Source organism: Talpa occidentalis, unplaced genomic scaffold (genome assembly GCF_014898055.3).
Source record: "Talpa occidentalis isolate TD23 unplaced genomic scaffold, MPIMG_talOcc4v2.1 talOcc4.16, whole genome shotgun sequence".
In the NCBI taxonomy this organism is placed as follows: Eukaryota; Metazoa; Chordata; class Mammalia; order Eulipotyphla; family Talpidae; genus Talpa; species Talpa occidentalis.
In genome coordinates, this window is record NW_023601653.1 from 17,162,729 (window position 1) to 17,190,281 (window position 27,553).

At 36.9% G+C, this 27,553-nt stretch overlaps 1 protein-coding gene across 2 annotated transcripts; it reads right to left on the bottom strand.

The window, feature by feature from the left end:
* Window positions 1-57: 57 nt before the first annotated feature.
* On the bottom strand, window positions 58-27,540 carry METAP2 (methionyl aminopeptidase 2). 2 transcript variants are annotated; one of them, XM_037513847.2, is made up of 11 exons: window positions 27,321-27,539; window positions 25,499-25,606; window positions 19,440-19,505; window positions 15,566-15,668; window positions 9,257-9,418; window positions 8,304-8,485; window positions 7,421-7,515; window positions 7,090-7,186; window positions 3,332-3,435; window positions 2,384-2,499; window positions 58-769 (listed from the first exon to the last, which is right to left on the bottom strand). In XM_037513847.2, the coding sequence occupies exons 1-11, from the start codon at window positions 27,469-27,471 to the stop codon at window positions 517-519; spliced, it is 1,437 nt and encodes a 478-aa protein (XP_037369744.1). In that variant the 5' UTR covers window positions 27,472-27,539; the 3' UTR covers window positions 58-516. The 2 variants fall into 2 exon arrangements, with proteins under 2 accessions (XP_037369744.1, XP_037369745.1); XM_037513848.2 differs by having other exon boundaries at window positions 483-769; window positions 25,499-25,603; window positions 27,321-27,540.
* Window positions 27,541-27,553: the final 13 nt, after the last annotated feature.

Below are 27,553 nucleotides of genomic sequence, written 5' to 3' on the forward strand. Positions count from 1 at the left end.
ATTGAGTGAAGTTATTTTCTATGCAGAATTATAACCACAGACATTGAAATGTAACTCTCAGATCTGAAAATGTCTTTATTTTTTAGAAAATGGATTCCAGGAAGGTTAAAAAGCAATATCAGAGGATAGAGTTGCAGAATTGGATGTAGTCATTCAAAGCATTCAATTAAGAATATGGCAATATAAATATCTGAAAAGCATTTCTTGTGTTCAAAACAAAATGTATAAGTCATTCCTTAACTAAATGAGCTTTATAGCATTTCCTAAAATGGGAGGGGGTGGGGGGAGGGGACAGGAGAAACAGTTAACATTGAAAGTCCTGAAAGCTTTTTTTTCCTTGGTTAATTAGACAATTTGCCTTTGATCAAATACCTTTCCTTCCCTCTTAAACATGGATAGAAGTTTTACATAGGTCCACCATTAAACAGACAACAATATGCAGCAAATAAATTCTGGTATAATGTATTCCAACAAAGCTTAGGAAATAAAAGATGATGTGGTGGCTTTGGACTAAGTTTAATAGTCATCTCCTCTGCTGACAACTTCTTTACATGTTGGACGCAATAGTATGGTATGTTCAAACTGCGCTGTGTATGATCCTTTAATGTCACATAATGGTGGATATGGATCTACAATGCCCAAGTCACACAGATTCTTCAGAGCCATCAAGTATTTACTTTCTCCCAAGCGATCCAGCCATCTGCGGCAGAAGGCAAGGGTACCAAAGTTTTCATTGATAACATTCAATAAGTGTTTCGTTCTTGGAAGCCTAAGAGAAGAAAATCAAAGATTAATAGTCACCTAAAATGTTACCAACTCATTTCCCCCTTTAATAAAGGCAAAAGCAAACTGTAGCCCTTAGTTATTAAAGTTCAAAAATCTTTTATCACCTTTCAACAATATATGTAATAGCGCATACCTAATGGCAAATGTAAGTGAAGCAAGAGACTAGCTGAAGGCTGTCTTATCATGTTTATGTGTTTGCACACGTGTTTTAAACTCCTAGTATCAACATTGTGGTGGGAATTTCCTTTTTGTACATCAAACTGAAAGACTCGCACATCGAAAATAGGTATAAATCTGACATCTCCAAAAAGTTAAAGGAAAAAAGTAAATAAATACATAAAATCTACAAGTGGGAAAATACAGAAACACTTAGAAATGTTAGTAAAATAATCTCTGAAACTATTACACAATTATTGGAAATTAGATCTGAAGAGAGAATACTTGCCAATATGATTTTCATCTCAGTTTTTTTTTTTAGTATTTATTGCATAGAAAAATTGGGGTTTAGGCTAGAGGTGCGGAGTGGGGGGTGGGGGAGAGGGTAGAGGATTTACCAGAGACAGAGTGGGGAGCAGAACAGGTAGATTTACTGAGCTACACAGCTAAGGGGAGCAGTGGGTGAGACAGAAGTCTGCTGCGCCATATGTGGGTTAGCTCCCTGACTGGGGACTGAACTCAGGCCATAGTGGTGACAGCACTGAGACTTAACCCCCAGGCCTCCAGGGAAGTCCCTCATTAAAATTTTTAATGGGCCTCCCCGGTGGCGCAGCGGTTGAGCACTGGGTTGCGAAGCTGCGCGCGGCCTCTGCGGCGCCGGTTCGATCCCTGGCTGCTCCCCGGCCACCAGAGGAGGGTCCCACATGGCGCGCAGACCCCTCCTGCCGCCCGCTGCTCCCCTCAGCAGTGTACTTCGGTCCTTCTGCCTGCTCTGCTCCCCGCTCTGGCTCTGGTGAATTCTCTCGCCCTCCCGCGCTTCTGACTGTACCCAGTGCATGTATAAACAAAACAAACAAACAAACCAGCAAACAAATAAATAAAGCATGCCTCTATAAAAAAATAAAATAAAATAAAATAAAATAAAATTTTTAATGAGGCAATTTCTTTTCTGTATTGTAAAACTCCACAAAATTTACTGTTAGGTTATATAACTATATATGAATGTTTATTTATGAATGTATAATTACATATCTTTATATATGTATATTTATATTATATGAATGTATACGAATGTACCACTGTAGATAGTTATCTTTTTTTTTTTTTTTAAGATTTATTTACTTATTTATACAAGCACTGGGTACAGTAAGAGGTGCGGGAGGGTGAGAGAATTCACCAGAGCCAGAGCGGAGAGTAGAACAGGCAGAATGACGAAGTACACTGCTGAGGGGAGCAGCGGGCGGCAGGAGAGGTCTGCGCGCCATTTGGGATCCTAGCCCGGCAGCTGGGGATCAAACCGGCGCTGCAGAGGCTGCGGGCAGCTTCGCAACCCAGCGCTCAAACCCTGCGCCACCAGGGAGGCCCAATAGTTACCATTTTTTAAAATACTGTTCACTATGAAAAGAAATTTCTTATTCACATAAAATCAATAGTCTCTTACCTTATTGGCACATGTCCTACATCAAAATTTTTCATGTAATGTGAACATTCCATATCATCATGAACAACACCTTTTCCTGTGCTTCCAAAAGTTTCGATGGCATATACTTCTCCTTCCTAAATAAATAAATAAATAAATAAATAAGGTTACGGAAAGAGAAGAAAAATTCAAAACTAATCAAAATTATCATCTTCAGGGGGCCTCCCTGGTGGCACAAGGGGGTTAAGATGCAGCACTATGAAGCTATCTACAGCCACTGCAGCACAATTTCAATCCCTGGCCAGGGAGGTGACCCACATGGCGCAGCAGACCTCTCCTGTCTCACCCACTGCTCCCCTCAGCAGTGTATTTCAGTACATCTGCCTGGTCTGCTCCCCACCGTCTCTGGTGAATGCTCTCACCTTCTGCATCTCTGGCCTGTACCCCAGCACTTGTATGCATAAATAAATAAATCTTTAAAAGAATTTAAAACAAAACAAAATTATCATCTTCGGGATGAAAAATCCCCTACGTCCTGTAAGGAACAACAGGAAATCTTCCGTGGCAGGCATCATCCACCTTTCCCTGTTTTATCACCTTAGCAATTTATGGTCTTTCTGTATGCTACTAGAACGCAGACTTTACACAGACAAGCAATTTTTTCTACTGCTACATCCTCAGTGCCTAATAAAAAGACTGATACCTACAATATGCTCAATAGATTACTCACCAAGTGTCGAATAAGCAATCCTTTGACATATTCACTTCCACAGCTATTTTGAGTCCCAATGGATCAGAAACAACATGCATACTCACATGGCCCAATTCCTCTTGGGATCATTGTGAAAGGCTCAAGATACTATAATTTTGCTCAATATACTATAGACTCAACTATCACTAGTTTTAGTTTGGTGGGGGGAAAGAAATCAAAATCTTTTTCACAAGGAGCAATATTAATGGCATTCATACCTCCATTCTCGTTGCCTCTCCTCCTTTCACAATGGGCACTGTTTTCCCAGCATGTATTCTATATGGCCCAATTGAATGCCCATTTAGATTACGTATTGGTTTCACTGGAATAACAGAAAAAAAAAGTTATTCATGGTCTCTGGAAACATAAACAGAGCTTCTTGACACTAGGGTACGAGTTCAAGCATTTATTTTGAAAAAAGACACTGTTCTGGCTAATTAACCCTCACACTAAGATAGTCAAGTACAAACCAAAAAAACTAGTGGGATGCAAAAAGATGTTCACTGCAATGTTACTGATAAACTAGAAAGTAGTAAGGGGAGATGGTGGAAAAATAATGTCATCAAAGGAGATACTGCAAGTTATAAAATGCCATGTACATAATAACGTGAAAAATATGTATACACAGACCAAAGGTAATGTGAAAATGAGAAATCTGTGTCAAAATAACAGCTTACAAACCATACATTTTATTACTACATCAACTCTTCAAATTTTAATCTAAACACCCCAAAGTCCTGAGATGAATGACAGAATAAACAAAATGTGGTATTTCCACATAATGGAACGTTAGTTAATAAAAACTAAAAGCTAGGTATTCATTTAACAACTGAAATAAACCCTAAATTACCAAAAAGTGTACATTATCTACATATTGTGCAATTCCATACATGCAGCATTCAAAATCAGTATTCTATAGATGCACACAAAATTAGACTAGAATTTATGAATGCGTAATTAGATAGTGAAGACATTAAAAAAACCAAATACAAATACTTTAGTACTTAAGATAGGGGCTTACTAGAGAAAGTGTGCTGGAGTTAAGAAGGGATATCTGGAATTGAGAGCTCTGGAATGCTGTCAGTATTTTATTTCTTGAGGAATGAGGTTATATAACCTTTACAATTATTTGAATTTTTATGTGGTATATACTTTCAGTGTTTAGTGCAAATACTGAAAAGTTTGAAAAAATCTAGCTTTAGCACTAAAATCACCAGTATGAGCTACCATTCTTCATGAGCAAAATTAGGAAGCAAAGTTTTTTCAAATCTGTAACAAACAATGACAAGGACATTACAAAGTTGGGGGTGGTACAGAAAATTAAAACTCAATTAGCTCTTGGACCTCCCCGGTGGCGCAGCGGTTGAGCGCTGGGTTGCGAAGCTGCCTGCAGCCTCTGCAGCACCGGTTCGATCCCTGGCTGCTCCCCGGCCACAGCTGCTTCCCAGCCACCGGAGGAGGGTCCCACATGGCACGCAGACCTCTCCTGCTGCCCGCTGCTCCCCTCAGCAGTGTACTTCGGTCCTTCTGCCTGCTCTGCTCCCCGCTCTGGCCCTGGTGAATTCTCTCACCCTCCCGCGCTTCTGACTGTACCCAGTGCTTGTATAAATAAATAAATAAATAAATAAATAAATAAATAAATAAATAAATAAATAAATCTTAAAAAAAAATACTGAGAAGCATATTTCTATATATATATAAAAAAAACTCAATTAGCTCTTCAAAAAGTCCTTACATAAGAAAAATAATTTTAAAATTCAGAAAGCATTTCTATTTCTTTGAAAGTTGGCAAATTGATCCCAGAGATCAATCAGAACTTACTTAAATGAAAAAAAACAAAGGCAGAAAAGTTTAAATAAATATAAAGATTTGCCATACCAACCTAACATTAACCAGGTTACACAGAAGAAGCAGGACACACAGGTATGACAACGGCAAGCTATTCTGGGACCAATATCTATAAAAGTAATTTCTTGATCAAGGTAGATAAAATCACTTCCTTGAGTTCTATGATACTGAAACTGTTCCTGAAAGTTTATCCCAAAGTACAATTCACTGTCCCAACATCATGATGTGTCTATACCCTTTCTGCATAAAATATAAAAATACTATAACCTTCAATTAACAACACTGATCAATACAACAAGTGGTATTAAAAAGGGGTGCTAAAATAAGAACCTAAATGTTCCTGGCTTAGTAAATGAAGAAAGATGACAGGGATATTAGGTATTCCAAAATTGCAGCCTGTAATTGTTAGATGGTGACTAACATTAAGTTAAATTGTTACCTAGTATTATACTTTTTTTTTGAAAAAAGATTTATTTATTTATGCATACAAGAACTGGGGTATGGGCCAGAGGGGCAGCAGATGAGAAGATTCATCAGAGACAGAGTGGGGAGCAGAACAGGCAGAATGACTGAAATACACTGCTGAGGGGAGCAGTGGGCGAGACAGGAGCGGTCTGCTGCACCATAAGGGTCACCTCCCTGGCCGGGAATCAAACTTGTGCTACAGTTGCTGCGGACTGCTTCATAGTGCTGATGCTTAACCCCGTGTGCCACCAGGGAGGTCCCTAAGTATTATACTTTTTTTTTCTTTTTTAAGATTTATTTATTTATTTACACAAGCACTGGGTACAGTCAGAAGCGTGGGAGGGTGAGAGAATTCACCAGAGCCAGAGCGGAGAGCAGAACAGGCAGAGTGTGGAAATACACTGCTGAGGGGAGCAGTGGGTGGCAGAAGAGGTCTGCGCGCCATGTGGGACCCTCCTCTGGTGGCCGTGGAACAACCAGGGATGGAACTGGTGCTGCAGAGGCTGCGGGCAGCTTTGCAACCCAGCACTCAACCGCTGCGCCACCGGGGAGGCCCTTTATGTATTATACTTTTAAAGGCAGATGATATACCACTCAAAGTTGCAGAATTAGGAGAAATACAAAGGAAGGATGATCTGAGACTTCAGCAGTATTTGTTGTAGCACCAAAACCAAAAACAGAGGTAGGAAATTACAAGTATTTGTTGAATACCTATAAATTCCATAAAACTGTATTTTTCAAAACAAGCCATGAACTGTTGTTTCTTAGAAGTTACAGGATTTATATAAGCTCAATGTTGAACCTACCTGACCCCAAAGCATATTTTCTTCCATATCCAACACCTCCCACCCAAGCTATGAGTAGTATTAAAAATTTTCCATTTGGTACTGATGTTCAGAGGATTAGGAATCTCTAAGGGAGCAACAAGGACAAGCACTGTCAACCCTCAGTATTCTGCACTTGGTAGAAACAAAATGGTCTTTCAGTGTCAAGAGAAGAATGCAAATACTGAATGGTGTGAATTTACTAAGGAGAAGGAAGCATGAGAATCTCAAAGAATTATAAAGCAGGACAGGATTCAATTATAGGAAATCCTAAAAGCTAGGTACTCATTTAACATTCCTTATTCTTTAAGAAATATTCCCTAAGAAAGTTACTAGAAAATACATGACAGGAAGTAAAGAGCACACATCAGGAAGGAGGAGAGAGGCTGCTGGTCAGATAGAGTGGGAGGAAGGCAGTGTCTGGGAAAGTGCAAGATGCAAAGAGAATAAAGTTAAAGGAGAGACTCTCAAGGAATCATCAGGTCTCTAAATTCTGAACTAGGGAAAAAAAAAAAATTCAGTCATCAGTGGAAAAGGCCTCTAGTTTCTGTCTCACACTTGATTCGCCTAGTCACAGAAAACCTAGTCAGCATCTTGGTCACCCAGAGATAAAATTTCCAGGTGTCTTTTTATCAACTACCAGAGTAGTCGGCAACGGTATCTGGCCACAGCAGTCCACAGCACAAATGAGTAGGTCATTTCCCTGCTTTCCTTCTTTATATTCTCAAGAGATAAAGGTAAAGCAGCTAACCTAAAAAAAGCACTCAACACTATTTTACAAAATGAATCTGCAGAAGTCAAACACACTTCGAAACAAGATGCATTTTTAAAGAACACACCTTGATAAGTCTTCCCATCTATTTCAACTTCATAGGACTCCATAACTTCTTGTATAGCCTCACCAACATCACATAGACGGACATCAATTCCAGCACACTAAAACCAGGACAGTGTATACTTTGTTAATCAAAGTCATAATTTCACAGGAATATTAAGTTCTTAATATTTAAAATAAGGGACATTTGGAAAAACTGCTTTACACATTATAATTTCCTCTACTGTCCACTTAAGACTGTAAGGGCAGCAGATCAGTCTTATATAATCAAAGACCTAAAACAGCTACAAAGTGCTCAAATATGTTGACTAAAATGGGGCTTATAGTTCATTTACCTTTATTCCGGTGTTAGTGGCATCTTTTACAGCTTTTAATAATGTATCATATTTGGGATTAAACGTGACAGTAAAAGCACAGTCAATAATCCTACCTGAAAGAGAAAATACTTAAGTTTACTTTATCAGATAGTCTATTTATTTTATAGCATGTATTCTATTAATCTTGCAAGTAAACAGGAAAATGAAACACAGACCCAAATGAGGGCAGTAGTCCAAGTACCCAGAAACATTCATAATCAAAGGAGAAAAAAGTATAATTAAGTTATATAAAGGTTTTGGAATGAAAAGATTAATTCCAGAGCTAGTATGTATGCGTTGCTTCAAGACAAAACCAGTTCAACACTCACCCAAGTGGTTATGTAAAAATATAAACAGAAACAAAAGTGAGAAAAGCCCAGGGAACTAAGAACAGTAATGCAGGGCAGAGAAAATATATAGGACCACAGGCACTGTCAGTTCCAGCTTCTCCAATTTAGTAGAACAGCAACTAAGTACTGAATCTAGGCTTTGTGTGCTTTCTCACTTGTTTAGTGAGATAAAAAAGGTACTTACCTAACAGGTTTTTTTTTTTGAGAAATTAGAAAAGCTACCAAATATGTAAAAGTTGGTAAATTTAAAGATTCTAAGTATGCTTGTTAGTATTTGAATGTCTGAATAAAGAAGGGTATTTTTCATGCAATATAAAGGGCAATAAATCTCAATTAACCAGCAGTTTTCATTAGTAGGATGCTTCAAAGTAAATTTCAAGATCTGTCTCAACACAGTACTGAAAGTAAAAGCCTCATGAAAATGTGGGTGTTCAGTATCGAGCTCCATTCAACAAAAACAAGTCTCACATTTTAGAGGGAAGGTGGGGTGAGAAATATTTCCAAAAACTCACCACTTATGTGTGTTCCAAAGTCTATCTTACAGATGTCATCGTACTGTAATACTGTTGTGTCACCAGCATTGGGAGTGTAATGGGCAGCACAGTTGTTGAGAGAACACCCTGTAGGAAATGCCAGGCCTGCATTTAATCCATTCTCTTTTATTAGCTTTCGTGAACAGTCTTCCAACTTCTCACTAAAAAACAAACGGGTGAGGGGGACTTGTTTATTATCAGATTCATATATCTAATAGCTAATAAATCTTATATACCTAACAGCTCATCTAGTCTAGAAAGATTTACTGAAACTCTTATTTTCTAGGAGAGATCTCAACACTTGCTGAATAGGAATAAAAAACAGTTCTCCGATGCTATGAAAACAGTTCATATCTTAAAAAAAAAAATTAATTCCACTAGGAATCTGGAGAAACAGAATGTTATAATCCACATTTAACTGAGTGGACATACTGTTTTCTAGGAAAGAGTCTCAACTTAACACTAATTTTAATGCTCTTTATCTGCTCAACATTGTATATTTGGAAAATTGTCGGAGACAATTAAGTTGCCTTTTATAACTATTTCTCAAAGGGAACACTGGAGAAATAATTATTTTATTGGTTCTTCATTGCATGTAAGTATGTTTTGTGTCTAAGGATTTTAATTAAATATGAATTGTTAGTAGTAAAATAACAGATTTTCAGACAAAAAATAAGAATCAGTAATGTGTACATTTGTACAGATGAGTATATACAAGTAATAAAAACAGGGTGTTCTGAGGTGCAAATCTTTGTTCCTCTATGGCTGCCTCATTACATGCACACTACAAGAGTTTAGAAAATATTTCTAGAACCTTCACTTAAAGTTTTAGCTTAAAGTTTTAGCAAAGTGATAATGAAAACCAAACATTAAAAGTGGAGAGTTAGCACTAAATTTTTACGATGTTCTTACAAAAAAACATATCTTTTTACCAAATTTCTATCATTGTCATCCCAGGCTTGATCCAGCTCATTACATATTTTCTAACTTGTCGATGTGCTTCTGCAGCTTCTCGAAAATCATTCCAAATCTCTTCACTAGCTTGATCTAAAGCTTTTTTTTCTTCACTTGTAGTTCTCCAAGCAGCTGTTCGCCTTATAGAGTAGGCATAGCATAGTATTAGTTATTTAAGAAACAGAAGAATAAGCATAAAAGCTGAGAGAAACAAAAATACACTAAAATAAGACATCTTAGTTTAAAAAGTAAGCTATATATTCAGTTCTTTTATTAAATGTCAGCAAAGTTTCTGAAATGCAAATAGCCACACACTTGCAATTAACACAAAGATTATTTTTTAAGGCTCTAAGAGAAATAAAATATCCTCAAGAGCAATTTCATTCATGGCCACAGGGACTAATGCCCTGACATTCAAAATGATATGAAAGAAGAGAACCTGGGGAGTCTAGAAACTAAACAGATTTTGAGAAGGTGGGGGAAGTCACCCTGCACTCACGGTAATACTACTTTAAGAGACTTCAAAAGAGCAACTAGAAATTACTACTTAATTGCCAATAGGGCAAGCACAAATCCAAACAATATATATGTGTATACGCACATGCGCACATTCACACACACACACCCCTTCCTCAAAAACATAAAACATGTACTTTTGTAAGACTTTTCTAACTGCGTATCTATCAGAGGTTATATTCCTTAAAAGATGTAACTCATGTTTTAGAAATGCCAGGGGTAATAAACAGATTTTTATATTCAGTAACTTATGAAAGGATCTATGCCTCCACTTAGTAAGTACTATAATTCAAACTTTTACAATGAAAATCTTTTAAAAATGTGTTATACCTTTCACACACACATTCAGAAGCAATATATAAATCTATATATAGTTTACAACTTAGTGATCACTGAGGTTAAATTGTATTTATCATATGGCTCTTCAAAGAAAAACTTTACTGAACTATGCTATAAACTACATGTTTTAAGCAAATGCCCCAAAATGCTTTCTGAGCTTTTCTGTTTATCACTGGCACATACATTATGACTACTTCCCACTCTTGCTGTTAGTTGTATGCCAACTTTTAATACCTCTAATTTGCTACCAAGGCCCAAAGCAGCTGTCCTAATGAGAACTTAGGAGTACATAAGCATCAAAAAGGCTTCTTCAGCTTATATTTTGTTAGAACATTTTTGGGCTGTATCTGTACCTACTAATATCATCAGGTAACTAAAATATTATACTACCATCAGTTTAAATTGTTTTATACTCCCTAAGTACTTAAGTGTGTATAAATTTACTTTCATAGGAATACTGAAAACTCAATAATCAAAGTGTTCAAACACCCTCAGACTGAAAAATAAAAAGGTATGAACCTTTAAAAAGTATATTCTTAAGAAGGTCAATCTTTTCAGCTGAAATACACTTATAGTTGCTCACTCTGTAAGACATTCTCCCGACCTCTAGTGGTAACTCCAACCCTAACCTCAGAAAATTGTTCATCTCTTATATGGGTCATAATTCTGGCACATCCATAGGAGCCACATCTTGCAGCAAAGGCTGAAGCACCCCTTCTCTCACAAACTAAAGATGCTGTGAAAAGTAAAAGTATCAGCAAATATTTACTCTGTACTGGCAAGAGAAGAGATTCTATGCACAGGGAACTAATGGAAATCATGCATCTAGGGTTGTGAAAGTGTAACTGATCATTATTAATGACCATTTCTCTTCCCCAATCCAATCTTCAAATTCTTTACAAACCCATTCTTGTAAGTTAAAACATAAATGTAATTAAATTTCAAATGCTATTTTACTACATCTTAGAATCAAAACAGGATACAATAAAGGTACCCAATACTACACTTCTCAAGGTTACATCGTGATTCAAAGGCAATAAATTCTTTAAAACATTTTGGAATTACTGACAAAGAACTATCAATCAGAAATTAAATTAGAGAAATTCTTTTGCTAAGTTTTGGGTTCAAAATGAAAGTCATTAGTAATGTTCAAGAACCATACTGCCAGGGTCTATGATTATAACTCCAGGTTCCAACAAAAGACAAAGAATATTATGAAGGAATCGCTCCCTTCTCCTAAATTTGATCTTTGGCTGTTCAGTCTAGTGAAGAAAAAAAATAGAGATAAGATATGAGAAAAAAAATTCTACACTCATAACAATTATTCCAAAAGGCAAATAACAGAGGCAGGGCAGAAATACTTTTTAAGTATATTAATATGTCATAAAACAAAACTACCAAAATAATTGCTTGTTTATAGAGAAAGTCAATTCTTTACACCTCTTTTATACATGAATTTTTTTTTTTTGTGGGACCCTCGCCTGGCAGCTGGGGAACGAACCAGCGCTGCAAAGGCTGCGGGCAACCTCGCAGCTCAGCGCTCAACCGCTGCGCCACCAGGGGAGGCCCTATACATGAATTTTCAATATTTCATCATTTTTATCACTGGATGCATGAAGAGCAGAAAAATATAAGTAAAACTAAAATCTACTAAATTACCTTATTATTAATTTCAAATAGTCAAATGTGTGATTTCAATTCACATTTCTAAACCCACGGCATGGATAACTTTAAAGCTAACCATACTTTTTTTTCTTAAAGATTTATTTATGCATACAAAGGCTGGGGTACAGGCAAGAGATATGGGGGGGCGGTGAGAGGATTCACGAGAGACAGAATGAGGAGCATAACAGGCAGACTGACTGAAATACACTGCTGAGGGGAGCAGCAGGTGAGACAGGAGAGGTCTGCTGTGCCATGTGGGTCACCTCCCTGGCGAGGGATCGAACTTGTGCTGCAATGGCTCAAAGTGCTGCATCTTAACTGCTTGCGCCACCAAGGAGGCCCAAAGCTAACCATATTTTCAAAGACTATACCACATGTACAAAACCATTTAAGAATGCATGTCTTTAACTCAGATATAATCATACATGAAGACATGATACCAATTTCCTTCTTTGAACCCTGGTACTCAAAAGGAAAAATAAATCATGTTTTAAGTCTGTCTTTAGAAGAAACTATAACTGATCCCCAGCTGATAAAGGGAAAACTCTTCTTACAGAATGTCAGTTAACAGACATTAGAAATGACAGAATTAGAAATTCACCATTTTGCAGTTCCAATGAAATAACTGACAGAACATCAATGGATTAAAAAAAGTGAAAGTTTGCTGAATAAAAGGATATTCCAATGGTACCATACCAAAATACCCCACAGATTACTTGGAACTGCAAAATGAAAAAAATGCTCTTAAAAAAAAAAAAAAAAGGAACAGCTGGCTGTCACCACATTAACCATGTGATTAAATACAACAGAGGAGCCTCCCTGGTGGTGCAAGGGGGTAAGCACCGTACTATGAAGCAATAGTTCGATCCTTGGCCAGCCACGGAGAAACCCACATGGCGAGGCAGATCTCTCCTGTCTCGCCCGCTGCTCCTCTCAGCAGTGTATTTCAATCAATCTGCCTGTTCTGTTCCCCACTCTACCTCTGGTGGATCATCTCACCCTCCACACCCCCACATCTCTGGCCTGTGCCCCAGCTTTTGTAGCATAAATAAATCTTTAAAAAAAAAAGTTAGTTTACCGTTTTACCCATATAACATTTAATTTACAGCAGAAACTGGTCATAAGGAGGGGAAAGTAATTTAAGATTCACAAATCTCAATATTTTCTTATATTAAACATAATTCATATGTTCCACAATATTCATGCTGTCAAAATTTTTAATGTTAACAATAATAGGAAATCAATGGCTTTCCTCCACTGTAGCAATAAGCAGATAGCAATAGAAATAAAATCTCATTCACATAAAGAACAAAAATACTTTAAGAATTCAACAAGAAAGGAACAGGACCCACCTGGAGAAAAAAATCTGAGTTTTAAGTGGAAAAACATACAATAACAACAAATAAAGATAATGTGACAAAGCTAAAACAAAAATCATAAATACAAGTGCAATTCCGATCAGAAATCTAGCAAGCACACTTCTCTGCAGGTGTTAAGATTTTATGACTGTAAATAGCTAAGAAAAGAGTAAAGGGGAATTGTATGGCTGTATGTGGCAGAGGAGAAAGACTTGTTTTATCAGATATCAAAAAAATATTAGTTTCTGATACCAGGTCAAAATATAATTAGCACAGAAATAAACAAATAGATCAACAGAATAAACAACAGAGAATATTGTGCCATTATGTGAGAATATGTGACAAAGGTGGTCATTCAATTCAGTAGGATGAATTACTTTAATAAACAATTCTAGCATAACTGTCTACCCAGCTGAAAGAAAATTAGTGCTCCCAATCTTAAAACATTCCAGACCAATTAAAGATGCAATAAAGTATGAAATAAGGACTCAAGAAAATCCAAGGCTGCTAGGTACCCAGAAGAATAAAATATACATATTGTATTTAAAATTTTTAAACTTCTGAAGAGCAAAAAAAATAAAGCTCAAAATCAAAGGATGCAATCATGTAATAACACTGCCAGCAAATTAAGGATACATCACAAAGACACACACACACACACACACACACACACACTCTTAGAGAGGTGTTTACTGCAGAAGAGTTTACAGTTGCAAAAAAATAACCAGAGACAAAGTGAATGCTCATCAATTAGAAAATAATGGAATAAAAGTATGCAACAGTCACAGTATGAAATATAACTAAGACATTCAAAAGAGTATCAGAGGTATTTTGATTGATTTGGAGGGACTTCCAAGAGACAGTATGAATGAGAAAAGCAAGGCAGAGGAAGTGTGCCTATGATTCCATTTTTGTCAATGACCAAAACACTTCCCCTTACATAAACAGACATAGATGTACACATATGAGCATAGAAAAATATGGAAGGCTACCTGCTAGGTGGTTACATGGGTCTGGAAGGAAGGGAAGGAAGAGGGAACAAGCAAAAAAAAAAAAAAAAAAAAAAAAGATTATATTTAAAAATAAATGTGATCACATCATAGGTACTATGAGAATTAATATAATTAATGTAAAATTACAGGTGTCTGTGACACTTTAAAAACAGATGTTTTAAGATAGGGACAGTGATTGATGAATTCAAATTCAAAGGAAAGATACCTATGCCATAAAATTACAGAATTATAGGGACTTATTCTTTAAGAGTACTAGGAATGAAACTATGTAACATCATGTTCTTATCTAGGTTCAAAGAAAAACAATGTCTTCACTGATCAAATAAACAATGCTACAGTAGAAGCTTTCTTAACCAATCACTGCAACCACTGGATTAACCAATGCTATAGATTCCCTCTGTGAAACATACTGACCAATGCCCACTGTATTTTGAATATTAGTGGCTGACATGTTCCTACTCCCTACAGAATAGAAACACACTAAGCTAACACGTAATGCTTTGTATGTGTCTGTAACTCTTCTAATTGTTTTACATATATTTATTCTTTATTCCTCACAATCACCCTTTCACGTGTACATTTTATGGATGACGAAATGAAAGCAGACATAAATTACTTGCCCAAGTCACAGAGCTAATAAGTATCAGTTGGGATTTAAGCAGATTGTTTGGTTCTAGCTTGCATGGTCTTAACCATTCTGCATAATGCCTCTGAGTGTCTGCTAACCAGCTTAAACATATCTTTGGAGAATACTTCCAAGAACCTAGTGAATCTGTTCCCAAACCTATTTAAATGATCTGTACTTGTTACTATAATTACATAGTTTTATGCTATAGGAAAGCACTCTATGAAAACTTTATTGACTACTCTTGAAAAGTCTCAATAAAGGCAAGTCATCAAAAATACTTCTGTTAAAGTAAGAACAAGTAAGAATTATTTAGTGGTTTTAGGGGAAAAAAGTAAAGATAGGAATTAGCTTTCAGATTATTCAGATCTTGCTCTTCACAGAAACTCAAAATGGCATTTGCAGAAAATGAATGGACAGACAATAAATGCATTCAGTTATGGAGACAGCTTATGGGCAAAAAAAAAATCCCAGTTTAAAAAAAAAAATCAACACTCAAATTATCAAGAAAAACAAATGTTTAACTTTTTTCAGTATTTTTAAAAGATTCTGCATTCCCCATTTTAACATATTTTTTTGATTAACTAAACTACTACTGTTCCCAATCATCTTGGTAAGATGGCTTCTACTGTATTTTCTCTGCGACAGATTCATAGGCTTTATTATAAAAATAAGATAGTGGTGCAAAAATACTTGAGAATAAACAAATCTGCTTTACTGCTAAGCTACAACTTTCAAACATCAAACTGGAAGTAATTTTACGATCCTTACCCATCTTGTGTGGGTGGGTACTCGCATTCTTGTCCTTTGGGAAATACACCATTAGGATACAGGTCACATATTGGAACAGAGGGAGGGTCTGTTTGAACTTTTGCTGTGAGATACAAATAAAGCATTAACTTCTGTTGTTAAAAATGAAATTCAGCAATTTTCATTACAGTTTTTTCCAGTTCCTAATAGTTGTTCTGATTTCAAGGAACCTCCTCTTATTGTCACCTTACAGTTAAAAACAGAAGATACTTCATCACACTGGCCACCTCTTCTAATTTACTGATGCTTGGGAATAGAAAACAGCCAACTTCTCAATAAGTCCAGTATCTATTTAAACAATATATGCCTTGGCAGAAAGCATACTTCTATTATTTGTGTCTTCATTTACTATCCTGGAAATAGAACCACAAATGGCTTTCACAAATAAAATTCAAAGAAGCAACGAGAAACTAAGAAGGAAATCCCACAGCAATAAAGTACAAATATAAATCCGTATTTAATAAAATGTGTAAAAAAACTTATTTCAAGGGTTTACCAGATACACAGGAATATATATACCCAGTATTAAAAGACTAGGTAGCCATATATAAATTACCATATACTTGAAAAAAGTTACAATACTTGGCACATGTTTTAAGAAAATTATTTCCCAAACTACATTCTAGAAGACTCCAGTGTTCCCCAAAATGCTTTTACAAAATATCTAGATTTTTCTTCTAAAATTTTTTAAATACTTAAAAACTAGTTATATAGTTCTTATTATATGAAGAACTGCCTTTTTAGTAGCAAATGTTATATCCAAGGAATGCAAGTAAGTTGTGTCACAGCTAATTTATGCAGTAATGACTTTTAAAGAACACCTGCAGCATTTCCCAATTACTGAGTGGAAATACAGAGTTTTCCTTATTTTAACCAGTCTTTAGGATTTAGGCTTAAGTTTTAACACATATTTTACTCTTTTTGTTCTGCAATGGGGAAAAAAGATCCACGTAAACAAAAATATGTCCACTTATTTAGTGAACCATTTATCTATGGACCTGTGCATGCCTTTAATCCAGGCATTCAGTATCTATGAGTACCAACTCCTTTTTCTTCCTTTACATGATGTCTTGAAGTTTTCTATGAGCAAGTAACTTGAGAAACACTGACTTAGGTTATCCCTAAGAGGGAATATTAGAATTATAAAATCAAAAAAGGTATCAGAGGTCCTCTAATTTAGCTTCATACATAATCGAGGAAACCGCTAACACCCCTGACTAAATGGTTCTGAATTCTAGACAGAGGAGGAAATCAGTGACCCCCAGTCTTGCTAGGGCAAAACTTACATCCCATGAGAGTAAAAGGATCTATTTGTTTGGGGGAAGTTGGAAGTATTAGAAAGCTCTTCCTATAATAATCTGTCTCCCAGTAAATTTCATCTATTAGTTATAGCTTTATTATTTGCATTTGATTCCTCCCTCTCTATGAGCAAACACTTCAAGGGATATAGTTCTTAATCACTTTCATGCTTATTTCCCAACCTTGATACTCCCTTTAAAGTAGTAGTAGAAATGACATAACTAGCCCAATTAAAGCAAATTAATATATGCAATAGCTCATTCTGCTACTAAAACCTTTAAAACTTCTTGCTAATTTGGGCTTTCATAGGACTAGCATTCAAAATCCTTAGAATCCTGTACTAACTTTAAATGTCTATCTATCTGTCTATCTATCTATCTATCTATCTATCTATCTATCTATCTATCTATCTATCTATTTATTTATTTAAAAGATTTATTTATTTATTTATACATGCACTGGGTACAGTCAGAAGCGTGGGAGGGTGAGAGAATTCACCAGAGCCAGAGCGGGGAGCAGAGCAGGCGGCAGGAGAGGTCTGCACGCCATGTGGGACCCTCCTCCGGTGGCTGGGGAGCAGCCGGGGGGATCGAACAGGCGCTGCAGGGGCTGCGGGCAGCTTTGCAACCCAGAGTTCAACCGCTGTGCCACCGGGGAGGCCCTTAAATGTCTATTTAATTCCAGCTTATTAATATTCACCTAGTGTCTCAGTTTTCCTGATATTTTGAAATCTTGATTAGAAAGAAAAAAGAATACATAATCAAAAACATCAAAGTCTATCTTTTACCACTTATTAGTTGTGACTTGGACAAATGACTGAATGTGCCACACCTCAGTTTCCTCATCTACAAAATGAAGAATGAGATGAAATTTTGGATAACCTTTTAAAATTATAATGTACTATGTTCAATTTATTATCTAAAACCAAATAATCTATAATGATCTGTAGTGCAGTTATAGTTATAGAATTCTTTCAGTATATAGATGAGGAAAATGAGAGCAGTGACTGCCCATGATTATGTTTGGGTTATTCTAAAAATGATTAATGATCATCTAACATAGATAGTCTAAAATGCACAAGTAACAGCCAAAGTAAATTAGAGAGCAAAAAATCAAAAGCATGAAACAGAACTAAAATAAGGCTAAATACAAAACCACAGATGTGGCTCTATGCCTGCTAACAGCCAACGTAAAAAAGAAAAGCTAGGTTATTTGCATAGCCCATGATGTCCCTGAGATAAAACACATTACTCAGGAAAAATACAATCATTCTTGATACTAACACTAGGCAAAAAAGTGTGTCTTGAGAGTGCTCATAAAGACATATAATCAACAGTAAGTTATGTAACAGTATATTATTATAATCAATAACATCCTCAGAGGAGGCACAATAAATGCTGATGACATCAGACTAAAACATCTGTCAGTAGAAGAATTTTACCAAGGGCAAACACAAAGCCACCCCTAGCAGAATCCTGGCTGGTCTACTTCACAGGGGGCAACTTTAGAGCATTTGAACAAACAGTAATCTCTCAGGCAATAATTCTCAGATAATACTGTCAATAATTTTTGAATGGAAGAAACATGACATCATAATTCTTGGTGATTCCTGAATGCAAATAACCCTCACTAAATACATTCTATGCTAGGGGAAAGACTGTCATCCTATGAGAGTAGAAAACTAACAAGAAAAGAAACCTATCTTGTTCCCACTTGGAGACATCATCAGAGGAACAGCTGAAAGAGCCAAGAACTTTTTTACAAATAATTTAAATATTTCTCCCAAGAGAAATTAAAGTAAAAGGCTAGTCCCCAAAATTCTGATTCATAAAATTTTAGCATAAGAGATTTTAAAGAATGGTAGAACCAGATATTCAATGGTCCCCAATAGTCCAAAAGGCATCCAGAATTAGAATTTAAGTGTTCTGGTTCTTAGCCCAACTTTTACTCCCCAGTGCACTGCAGTCTCCCCTTTGTCTCCCTAATCGTTACAGATCCCTGAAGATGTTTGGTGATGCAATTTATAGAAAGAAAATACAAGTAGAACAACATTTTAAGTGAATTTGAAAAAGTGCAACATATACATGTGATTAGTAACATTTCTTCTTACATATAAACATTAAATGAGACAATTATATATTCATCAAAAATCTCGTAATTTCAAGGCTGGCACAGGTAAATGCAAACTATTGTTTAGCCTATTACCACACGGTGGCACCACTTTAGTTATCTCTGACAGAATTATTATTTGCATTACTTAAGTTTTAAATTACAACGTTTTAAGGAACTCAACCCTAACTTGGAGTAAAATGCAACCAACTTACTATTAATATCCCTTAGCTGAATAACAAATAAACAAAGTATCATTAAGGCTGTTAGGCCAAAGTACTTGCAAAATAGTTACTAGTCTCACTAAAGCCTATCTTTATTAAGCCCAAGTTTATTTTCCTGACATATACCAAGGTCTTAACTTCCAAACTGCTGGTTAATAACTACATCTAATGTATTAAGTAAGATCAACTTAAGAGTCACTAACGTCCTCTCTTCTTCTTCTTCTTTTTCTTCTTCTTTCCAGTTGCTCCATCTCCATCACCATCTCCATCTAAGAAAAGACAATTTCAAGGACATACTCATTTACACCTCAAAGTAGAGGCAGAGGCACAAAGTAGCACACGCAGACAAGTACACACATACAATCTGTGTGTGTGTGTGTGTGTGTGTGTGTGTATTTAAAAATACCTTTTTCTTTCCTTTTTTATTGAGGTAACACTGGTTTCCAACATTGAATAATTTTCACATGTACAACTTTACACCTCAACATCTGTGTATACCACACCATGCCTATCACCAAAGGTCTAATTTCCATCCATTACCATCCAGCTGACCCCTGTCTACCTGCTTCACATGCCCTCCCATCTCCTTCCCCTCTGGGGATCACACCATGTGATTCTCAAAGCTACTCCATGAAGTAACAAGGTATGTTTAAGGAATGTGTACAAGATAACTTCAACTGGTAAATGGCAGAACTGAACTAAGACTATGACACCTGATTCCTCATGTAGTAAGGTGTATTTTGGGTTTCACATTTTAAAATATCATTTCCAGTACACTTGTTATTAGAGAAAAAGTTATCTTTTTAGGTCAAATTATATATAAAAAATGCACAAAATGCACAAAAATGGGCTGAAAACTATTTTGAAAATGGTTGGCAAAAATAATACCCCAAATAGTTATGATCCGTTATCATTTTTTCTAACAATTTTCCCTGAAGCCAATGTTCACACCCTTGAACTTTGAGAAAAGAACAAGGATACCATTACAACAAAGATCAAACAAAATAGAGACCTACACATTTTAAATAAAGTTATTAAAAATACACCTGTCTGAATTTCTATAAATGCTGCTCAATAAATTTCAACAAACATTTCAGAAGTATGCTAGTCTACCCCAAAATAACGCTGCTATGCAATAGGATGAATAGGATGTTTCCCAAATAATTAGAAATCTATAAAAGTATGCCCACATACAGAATTCTTGTAAATGTTTAACCTAGCGGCAGTAACTCATGGCTAGCATCAATCATTTTAAATACTGAAATTCATATCCATAAAACAATGTCAAATGATTGGTTACAGTTTCTGCTCAACGGATCCCTTTTTATTCTGGGCTTGATAAAGAGAAACCTACAAGAAATTTTCTCACCACACTACCTACTATATTCTTCTATTATAATTCTTACAACAAAGTTGCTGACTCCTACTCATCTGTGAGTTCCTTAACAATTTAGACACCATTTCTTAAATTAGTATCAAGCATGTGGTGACTATCTTGTTTACACATTTTTTCACCTAAATGAAAAAGAGAAAACAGCAGGAGGAGATAAGATGATGTAGCATTTAAATGGAATGAAATTACCAATATATGACTTACAAAACTGCAGTTTCTTATGTTCAGTCTTATAAAATTAACACACTGAAAATACAAATATTGTGGACTTTCCCATTAGACTCAAAAGCCTAACAAAATAACATGAAAAAATTTTGAAAAACAACTTTCATTTTCCTCATGTGTAAATGCAATCTAATTCATGTACTCTGAACTACAATTTTAATAGTAATCATCTTCATTCATGCAGTTAACTGTTGAGTTCTTAATGTTAGAAAATAGAGACAAATTAGTAAACAAGATAATCTGCTCTGGAAGAACATACAATGTCAAGTATACAGCTACATACACCAGACTCAACCTAAAACAAATGGTTCAGAATATAAAACTAGTTTTAAATACACAATAAAAATCCTTCAAGTTGTGTGATCTTTGACAAATTATTTAACTTCTTTCTATCATAGTTTTGTCTTTCAAATGGGATAAGAAAAACTTTGATAATCATCTTTCTGAAGCTAGTTACTTATCCAATGTCTAAGGCTATATTCAGTAAAGAATAGTAGCCATTTCTTGAACTCTCGTACCAGGATGGTGGTACAGCGAGATTGAACTATATGTGCTTACAATTCTACCCATCATACCATGCTGTAATTTATGTTTTATACTACATGTCTTTCACAGAATCCCAGGATATTCTTAATTGGTTGAGACTATATTTCTTCCTTTTTTTGAAAAGATTTATTTATTTATGCATACAATAACTGGGGTACGGGCCAGAGTTGTGGGAGGTGAGATGATTCACCAAAGACAGAGTAGAGAACAGAACAGGCAGATTGACTGTAATACACTGCTGGGGGGAATAGCAGACAAGACAGGAGAAGTCTGCTGAGCCATGTGGGTAGCTTCCTGGCCAGGGATCAAACTTGTGCTGCAGTAGCTGCTGATAGCTTCATAATGCTGTGACTTAACCCTTCGTGCCACCAGGGAGGCCTGAGACTATATTTATTTCTGAATTAGCACTGTGCCCAAATCAATTAATATTTGCTGAATGAAGGGCCTCCTACTGGCGTAGGGGTTAAGTCAGAGCTATCACCACTTCAGCTTGAGTGTGATCCCCTGCCAGGGAGCTACCCCACATATGGCACAGCAGTCTTGCCTGCTGCTCCCCTTAGCAGTGTTAGTCAATAAACCTTCCTGTTCAGCTCCCCACTCTGTCTCTGGTGAATCCTCTCACCCCCTATATCTCTGGCCTACCCCCAGTTCTACTCTAAATAAATCTTATAATCCAATTAAAATGTGGACAAAAATGTGAGCACTTTACCAGAATTATGAAAGGTACATAAAAACTGAAAAAATCTTTAATGCCATTAATCATTATCCATTAGGGAAATGCAAATTAAAATCACAATGACCAACCACTACACACTCACAGAGTGCTTATGAGGATCAAATATCCTGGAACTCTCAACCATGGCTAACAGGAAATGCAAAATGGCACAGTGACTTTGAAATATACTTTGACAGTTTCTTATAAGGTCAAACATACACTTACCAAGTGACTATGAACACCACGGTAGGCATTTACCCAGAATAAATGAAAACAGGTCTACACTAAGACCTGTAGCAAATATTCAGGATAACATTATTTGTAATAGGCAAAAACCGGAAACAACCCAAATATCCATCAACTAGTAAATACATAAAGAAATTTTAAATACAGCAATAAAAATGAATAAACTACTTATATATTTGCAACAACTGGGTGACTTGCAGAAGTATTATGCTAAGCGAAGTAAGTCAGACACACAAAAGCTTATACAGTAATAATTCCATTTACACTGTATTATAGGAAAAAACCACATGAAGAAAATATATCAGTTGTTGTCACGGGTCAGGATGTGTTGCAAAACAACTGACTACAAAGGGGCACAAAGGAACTTTTCCCTGTAGACAGAAATATTAAATAGAAATGGTCTATGTCTTAGTTGTGATAGTTATTACTTAACTGCAAACATTTGTCAAAACAACACACAATACACCTAAAAAGGTGAGTATATAGAAAGTATAATATTGAGAGTACATTCTGTTTACCCTAATACCCTTAATGTAAACTATGAGTAATGACGTCAGTGTAGGGTGAACTGTAATGAATGTACAATAAGGTGAGGATGCAGAAAATGGCTTGGGCTAGGCATGTGTAGTGGTGGTTGGCCAGGGGTGGGGGTGGGGGGGGTGGGGGGGGTGAATATGGGAAATCTCTGTACCTTCTGTTCAGGGTAACATTATCTGTTCTTCTCAATTTTGCTGTGAACCTAACATTGCTCTAAAAGTCTACTTTTTAAAAATGGGGAATATTATCCTAGGCAAATTATACTTCAAAAAACCTGATTTTAAAATGCACTGGATGAGTTACTTCTAGCACATTACCAATGCCCACAGCATTAACTTTTTACACCAATACCCCACAGTTCCAAATTAACCACATCTAAAATTAAACTCAATGCCTCCTCTTTGCTTGCAAAATCCTTCCCCCAATTTCTTAGTCAGCTCTCTCTCTAGTTCACTATTTCAGACAATAGTACCAACATTCTGTCACTCAAGTTCAAAAGCCTAACAGTCTACTTATAGCTCTTCTTCCTTCTCCCCAGATTCAAACTCTCTAAGTGCTTTGAATTTTGCTTCCATAACCCCACCAATCTATGGAAAAGAATCTTCCTTTCCATTTTTTTTTTTTAACCACCAATTTAAATCATCATTATCACATGCCTGGGCTATTGTTAGGTGGCAGCCAGAATCATAGTTATGTTTCCTGTATGTTTCCTCCTTTCTAAAAGCCTGCATATATATGAAAACTATTTTTTCATAACATTTGTCTTTTTAAAATGCTCAAAAATTTCCTCAATGAATCATCTCATACAACCAGTCTGCACTGTTCACTATGTTTTGAATACTTTGTTAGCTTTTTCCTGCCCCAAAATTGCCCCTTGTTTAGTTTTATTCAAGTCCCATTTCTTCCAATGAGCCTTCCTCCACATTCAAGACCACAATTCTACCTCCAAATGTCAATAAAATTTACTGCAGACACTGATTATATCTTTACACCTCTACATTGTCTTTTCACCACTGTTAATGTTCCTTAACAACAAATATCCTGAGATATAAGTTTTCCATACCCTAAAAGATCTCACAAAACAGATGAAAGATATTGGTTGATATTGATAATTGAAATGAATTAGGAAAATGTTTAGCCCAAATTGAAGAAAACGAACTAAGACACTAAAATTTTTCAACACTGAAGGTTGAAAATTTTCCCCTCCAATGTCGAAAGAGTCATACAATATTGTGAAAGTGCAGTAAGATACACTTTCAAATTGAGCATTGTGACATTCTACACAAAGTGGGTCTATTAAAGTACCTTGAATTTACAAACCCTTTCTTAATAAGAGCTCAAATACCTTCATAATCTGAATCATATACCAAAATAGGATGGACAAGAGCTTTCTTTAGGGAAGAGAAAAAGCCAACTATTCCCTGTAATCTTTTTTAACCAAAAATTGACTGTACGCACCCTGAAGGCAGAGAATCTCTTTCTAAACAACTCTTCTACATTATACTAACACAATAATTACAGTCTGTTGCTAATGGTTGAAAGGCATATACCTAAACTGCCAATGCTTAAGAGACTGTGGTAGGTAGGTCACAGCTAGGATAACTGAGAATGGAACTCCATCTCCCACTCTGCCAAAGAGGCTACAGAACTGTAATAGTTCTTACCTAATCTCTTCTTCCACCATTTTACTGACAGCATGAATTCCTAGAATTCCAACATTTACTATCTTTAAAGAAATCTTATCAAAATATCACAAGAAGCTACGATCAGGAAATTTATAATATTTTCTTCCACAAATAAAGAGGTAGTTATGATAGAGAATAGAAGGAATAACTTTGGATCAGGCACTGGCTTTGAAATTCTACCTTTATGCTACTAACTGTGTTACAGTGGACAAATCACATAATCATCATTTCCTAAAAAGAATACCTACTTTGCTTGGTTTTCTGAGGGTAAAATGAAAATGCATTTTGAAAGTATTCCAGGATAGAGTCTACTTTATACTAGTTATTCAATAAAATATCAGTTAAATAAAGTTCCTCAATTTTATCTTGCTAATACCCAGTAGTTGGCTTTTTACCAAGTACATGTTTTTTAAAAGTAGAGATCTGCACTATTTGAGCAGTCATTAAACATAGTCAACTTTTCAAAGAGTTGCTAATAAAGACCTTCTACTTACAACACTGAAGTTTAATGCCAAATAATTAAGTAAAACAACAGCTAATAATAGACTATATGGAAAAAAGACATTTCATTTAAAGACTGTCATTTTTCTTGCTTTTCGAACTGAAAATCAAATTAACCATTTAGGACCTCCCCGGTGGCACAGCGGGTTGAGTGCAGCACAGCACTGTGAAGCTGTCCACAGCCTCTGCAGCGCGGGTTCGATTCCTGGATGGCCAGAGAGATTCCCACATGGTGCAGCAGACCTCTCCCGTTTCACCTGCTGCTCCCCTCAGCAGTGTGTTCTATCTGACTGCCTGTTCTGCTCTGTCTCTGATGAATCCTTTCACCCTCCCGCACTTCTGGCTTATACCCCAGTTCTTATATAAATAAATATATCTTTGAAAAACAAAACAAAAAACAAATTAACCACTTACCTTCATCATCATCATCTCTTTCTTTCTCTTCTAATGCTTGTTTCTCCAATTGTTTGGCTACCTCATCAACAATGGTTCCTGATTCTTTATCAGGTTCCTGTTGCCCTGCTGATCAAATAAAACAGCATAAATCAAATTTAATTAAGTACTTTCCCATTAGAATATGTTCTAAGGTTTCTGAAGAACACACAACTTCTTTCCTGATAAAGTGTTCAGGAAACAAAAACAAAACACTGTAAACATAGTAAAATTTATTTAATGACAGAAAAATCTTTCATATCTAAGTGTTGTTCAATTCAATACCCATTACATGTTCTGAATTAGCAGCTAAAGGATTTAAAAAAAGCATTTCTTGGTCCCTGTCCTTAAGCAAATTAACTTTTTAAAGTATTAACAAACAACACATATTTTAAGTTATCAAATAAGGAAGCACATAAGATAGGCAATAATTATGAAAGCCATAGTAAAAAGAGGATTTCTATGGGATACTGAGGGCTAAATTGTCAAGCTGGGCTGAGTAAAGTCAAAATAAATAGGAAGATATTCCACTGTTAAAAATGAAATCTTGAATAGCTTAGCATAAGACCAGGTACCTGCTTTGGAAGTCAATCTAGCTGTAGGAGTAATAGCGTAGAATGAGATAGTATTAGCACCTAATGAAGTGATATTCTGGCTACTGTGAAGGACTTATATTGAGAGATACAACTACTGAAAAAAATACATTAATAATCTACTGAACTCCTTAAAATACAAATTAGGGTTCGGATTTCATCTGAAAGCCAGGAGCAGCCACCAGACTATGTCTGGGTTTAAATTTCGCTCTGGGAGTGTCCCAGCATCTACAAATCTTACAATTCCACCGAATCAGAATTTCAGAAAGAAATAGATTAACATTCTCCAATGTCTCCTCAACTCTTAAATTCATCACTTCTGCTCTCTTCATTTTTCTCTCACTTCTATAGCTGCTTTTAATTAGACACAGATAAAGAAAAACTTTTCCAAAACCGGCAGATACTGGGCAACAAAAAAAATGACTGCTCCATAAATTTTAATTCTTAACGTATAACCCAAGCGCAAAGTTTCAGCTGCTTTCACTGCCTCAGCAGTGACTTTAGCGAAATTCACAGCCACCGTATACATCTAGTCTGCCCGCAAGTCTAAATTCAGATCTAGCAGCCCTCAAAGCTTCATGATGCTGCGGGATCAGGCAGGTGAAAATTCGCAGCACACCACACGTCTTGCAGCTACTACTGAGAGACACGAGCGCGTGGGCACACACACCCCCTCCCGGAGTGTGGTCCCCAACAAACCCCTCTGCAACACCGTGGGCTGGTGGCGGGCAGAGGTGCTCAGGGAACTAAGACTGGCCCACTCCACCCCAACCCTGGTCGCAAATCAGCTCCAGGCTGCTCCAGCCTAGAGGCGACAGAATGGGTCAGAACCAGGTTTTTGAGGAGCAGGCCCAACTGCAAGGCGGTAAGGCCGGCCCCTGGGCACAGCTTCAAGTCCGTGGGGCCGCCAGTGCGGGAGCCGAGTCCTGGCCATCCAGGGGCTCGGGCCCAGCACCCCAGAGCCACCTCCCGCGAGGCTGAGGCACTTTTCTCTCCCATCCCAGCCCACCAGCTCCCGAGCCCGGCTGAAGAAGCAGCCGCCGCTCTCCCAAGGCCTGGGGAGCCCGCAGTCCCGCAGCGACACGCGCACAGGCCCGGCAGCCAAGCTCAGCCGGGGACTCCGCGTCCCCACACCCTGTCAGCCCTCCGGGCCTCAGCCCGGCCGTTCGGCCATCCCTGGTAGGGACAGGAAAAAACCAAATTCCCTTTACCTGTGGCAGCTCCTTTACTCTTCTTCTTCTTCCGTCTTTTTTTCTTGGCCGCCTCCTCAGCCGTAGAGGCCGCTCCCTCCTCCCGGTCGTCTGCATCCAGGTCGCCATTCAGGTGGCTCCCGGAGGACGCCGCCTCCTCCACGCCCGCCATGTTGCCCGAGAGAGCGCGAGAGAGTGAGCCAGAGCGGCAAAGGCCCGCTCCTTCTTCACCCACCCCCACCAGCGACGCCGGA

Bases quoted from the DNA above. Each gene is read 5' to 3' on its own strand.
- METAP2 (XM_037513847.2), bottom strand. From the start codon at position 27,471: ATGGCGGGCGTGGAGGAGGCGGCGTCCTCCGGGAGCCACCTGAATGGC. The intron at 3,436-7,089 runs GTGTGTTCTTTA...CTGTTATTCCAG, and splicing joins AGATGGGAAGACTTATCAAG to TGAAACCAATACGTAATCTA. The intron at 770-2,383 runs GTAAGAGACTAT...TTCTTCTCTTAG, and splicing joins GTAGGACATGTGCCAATAAG to GCTTCCAAGAACGAAACACT.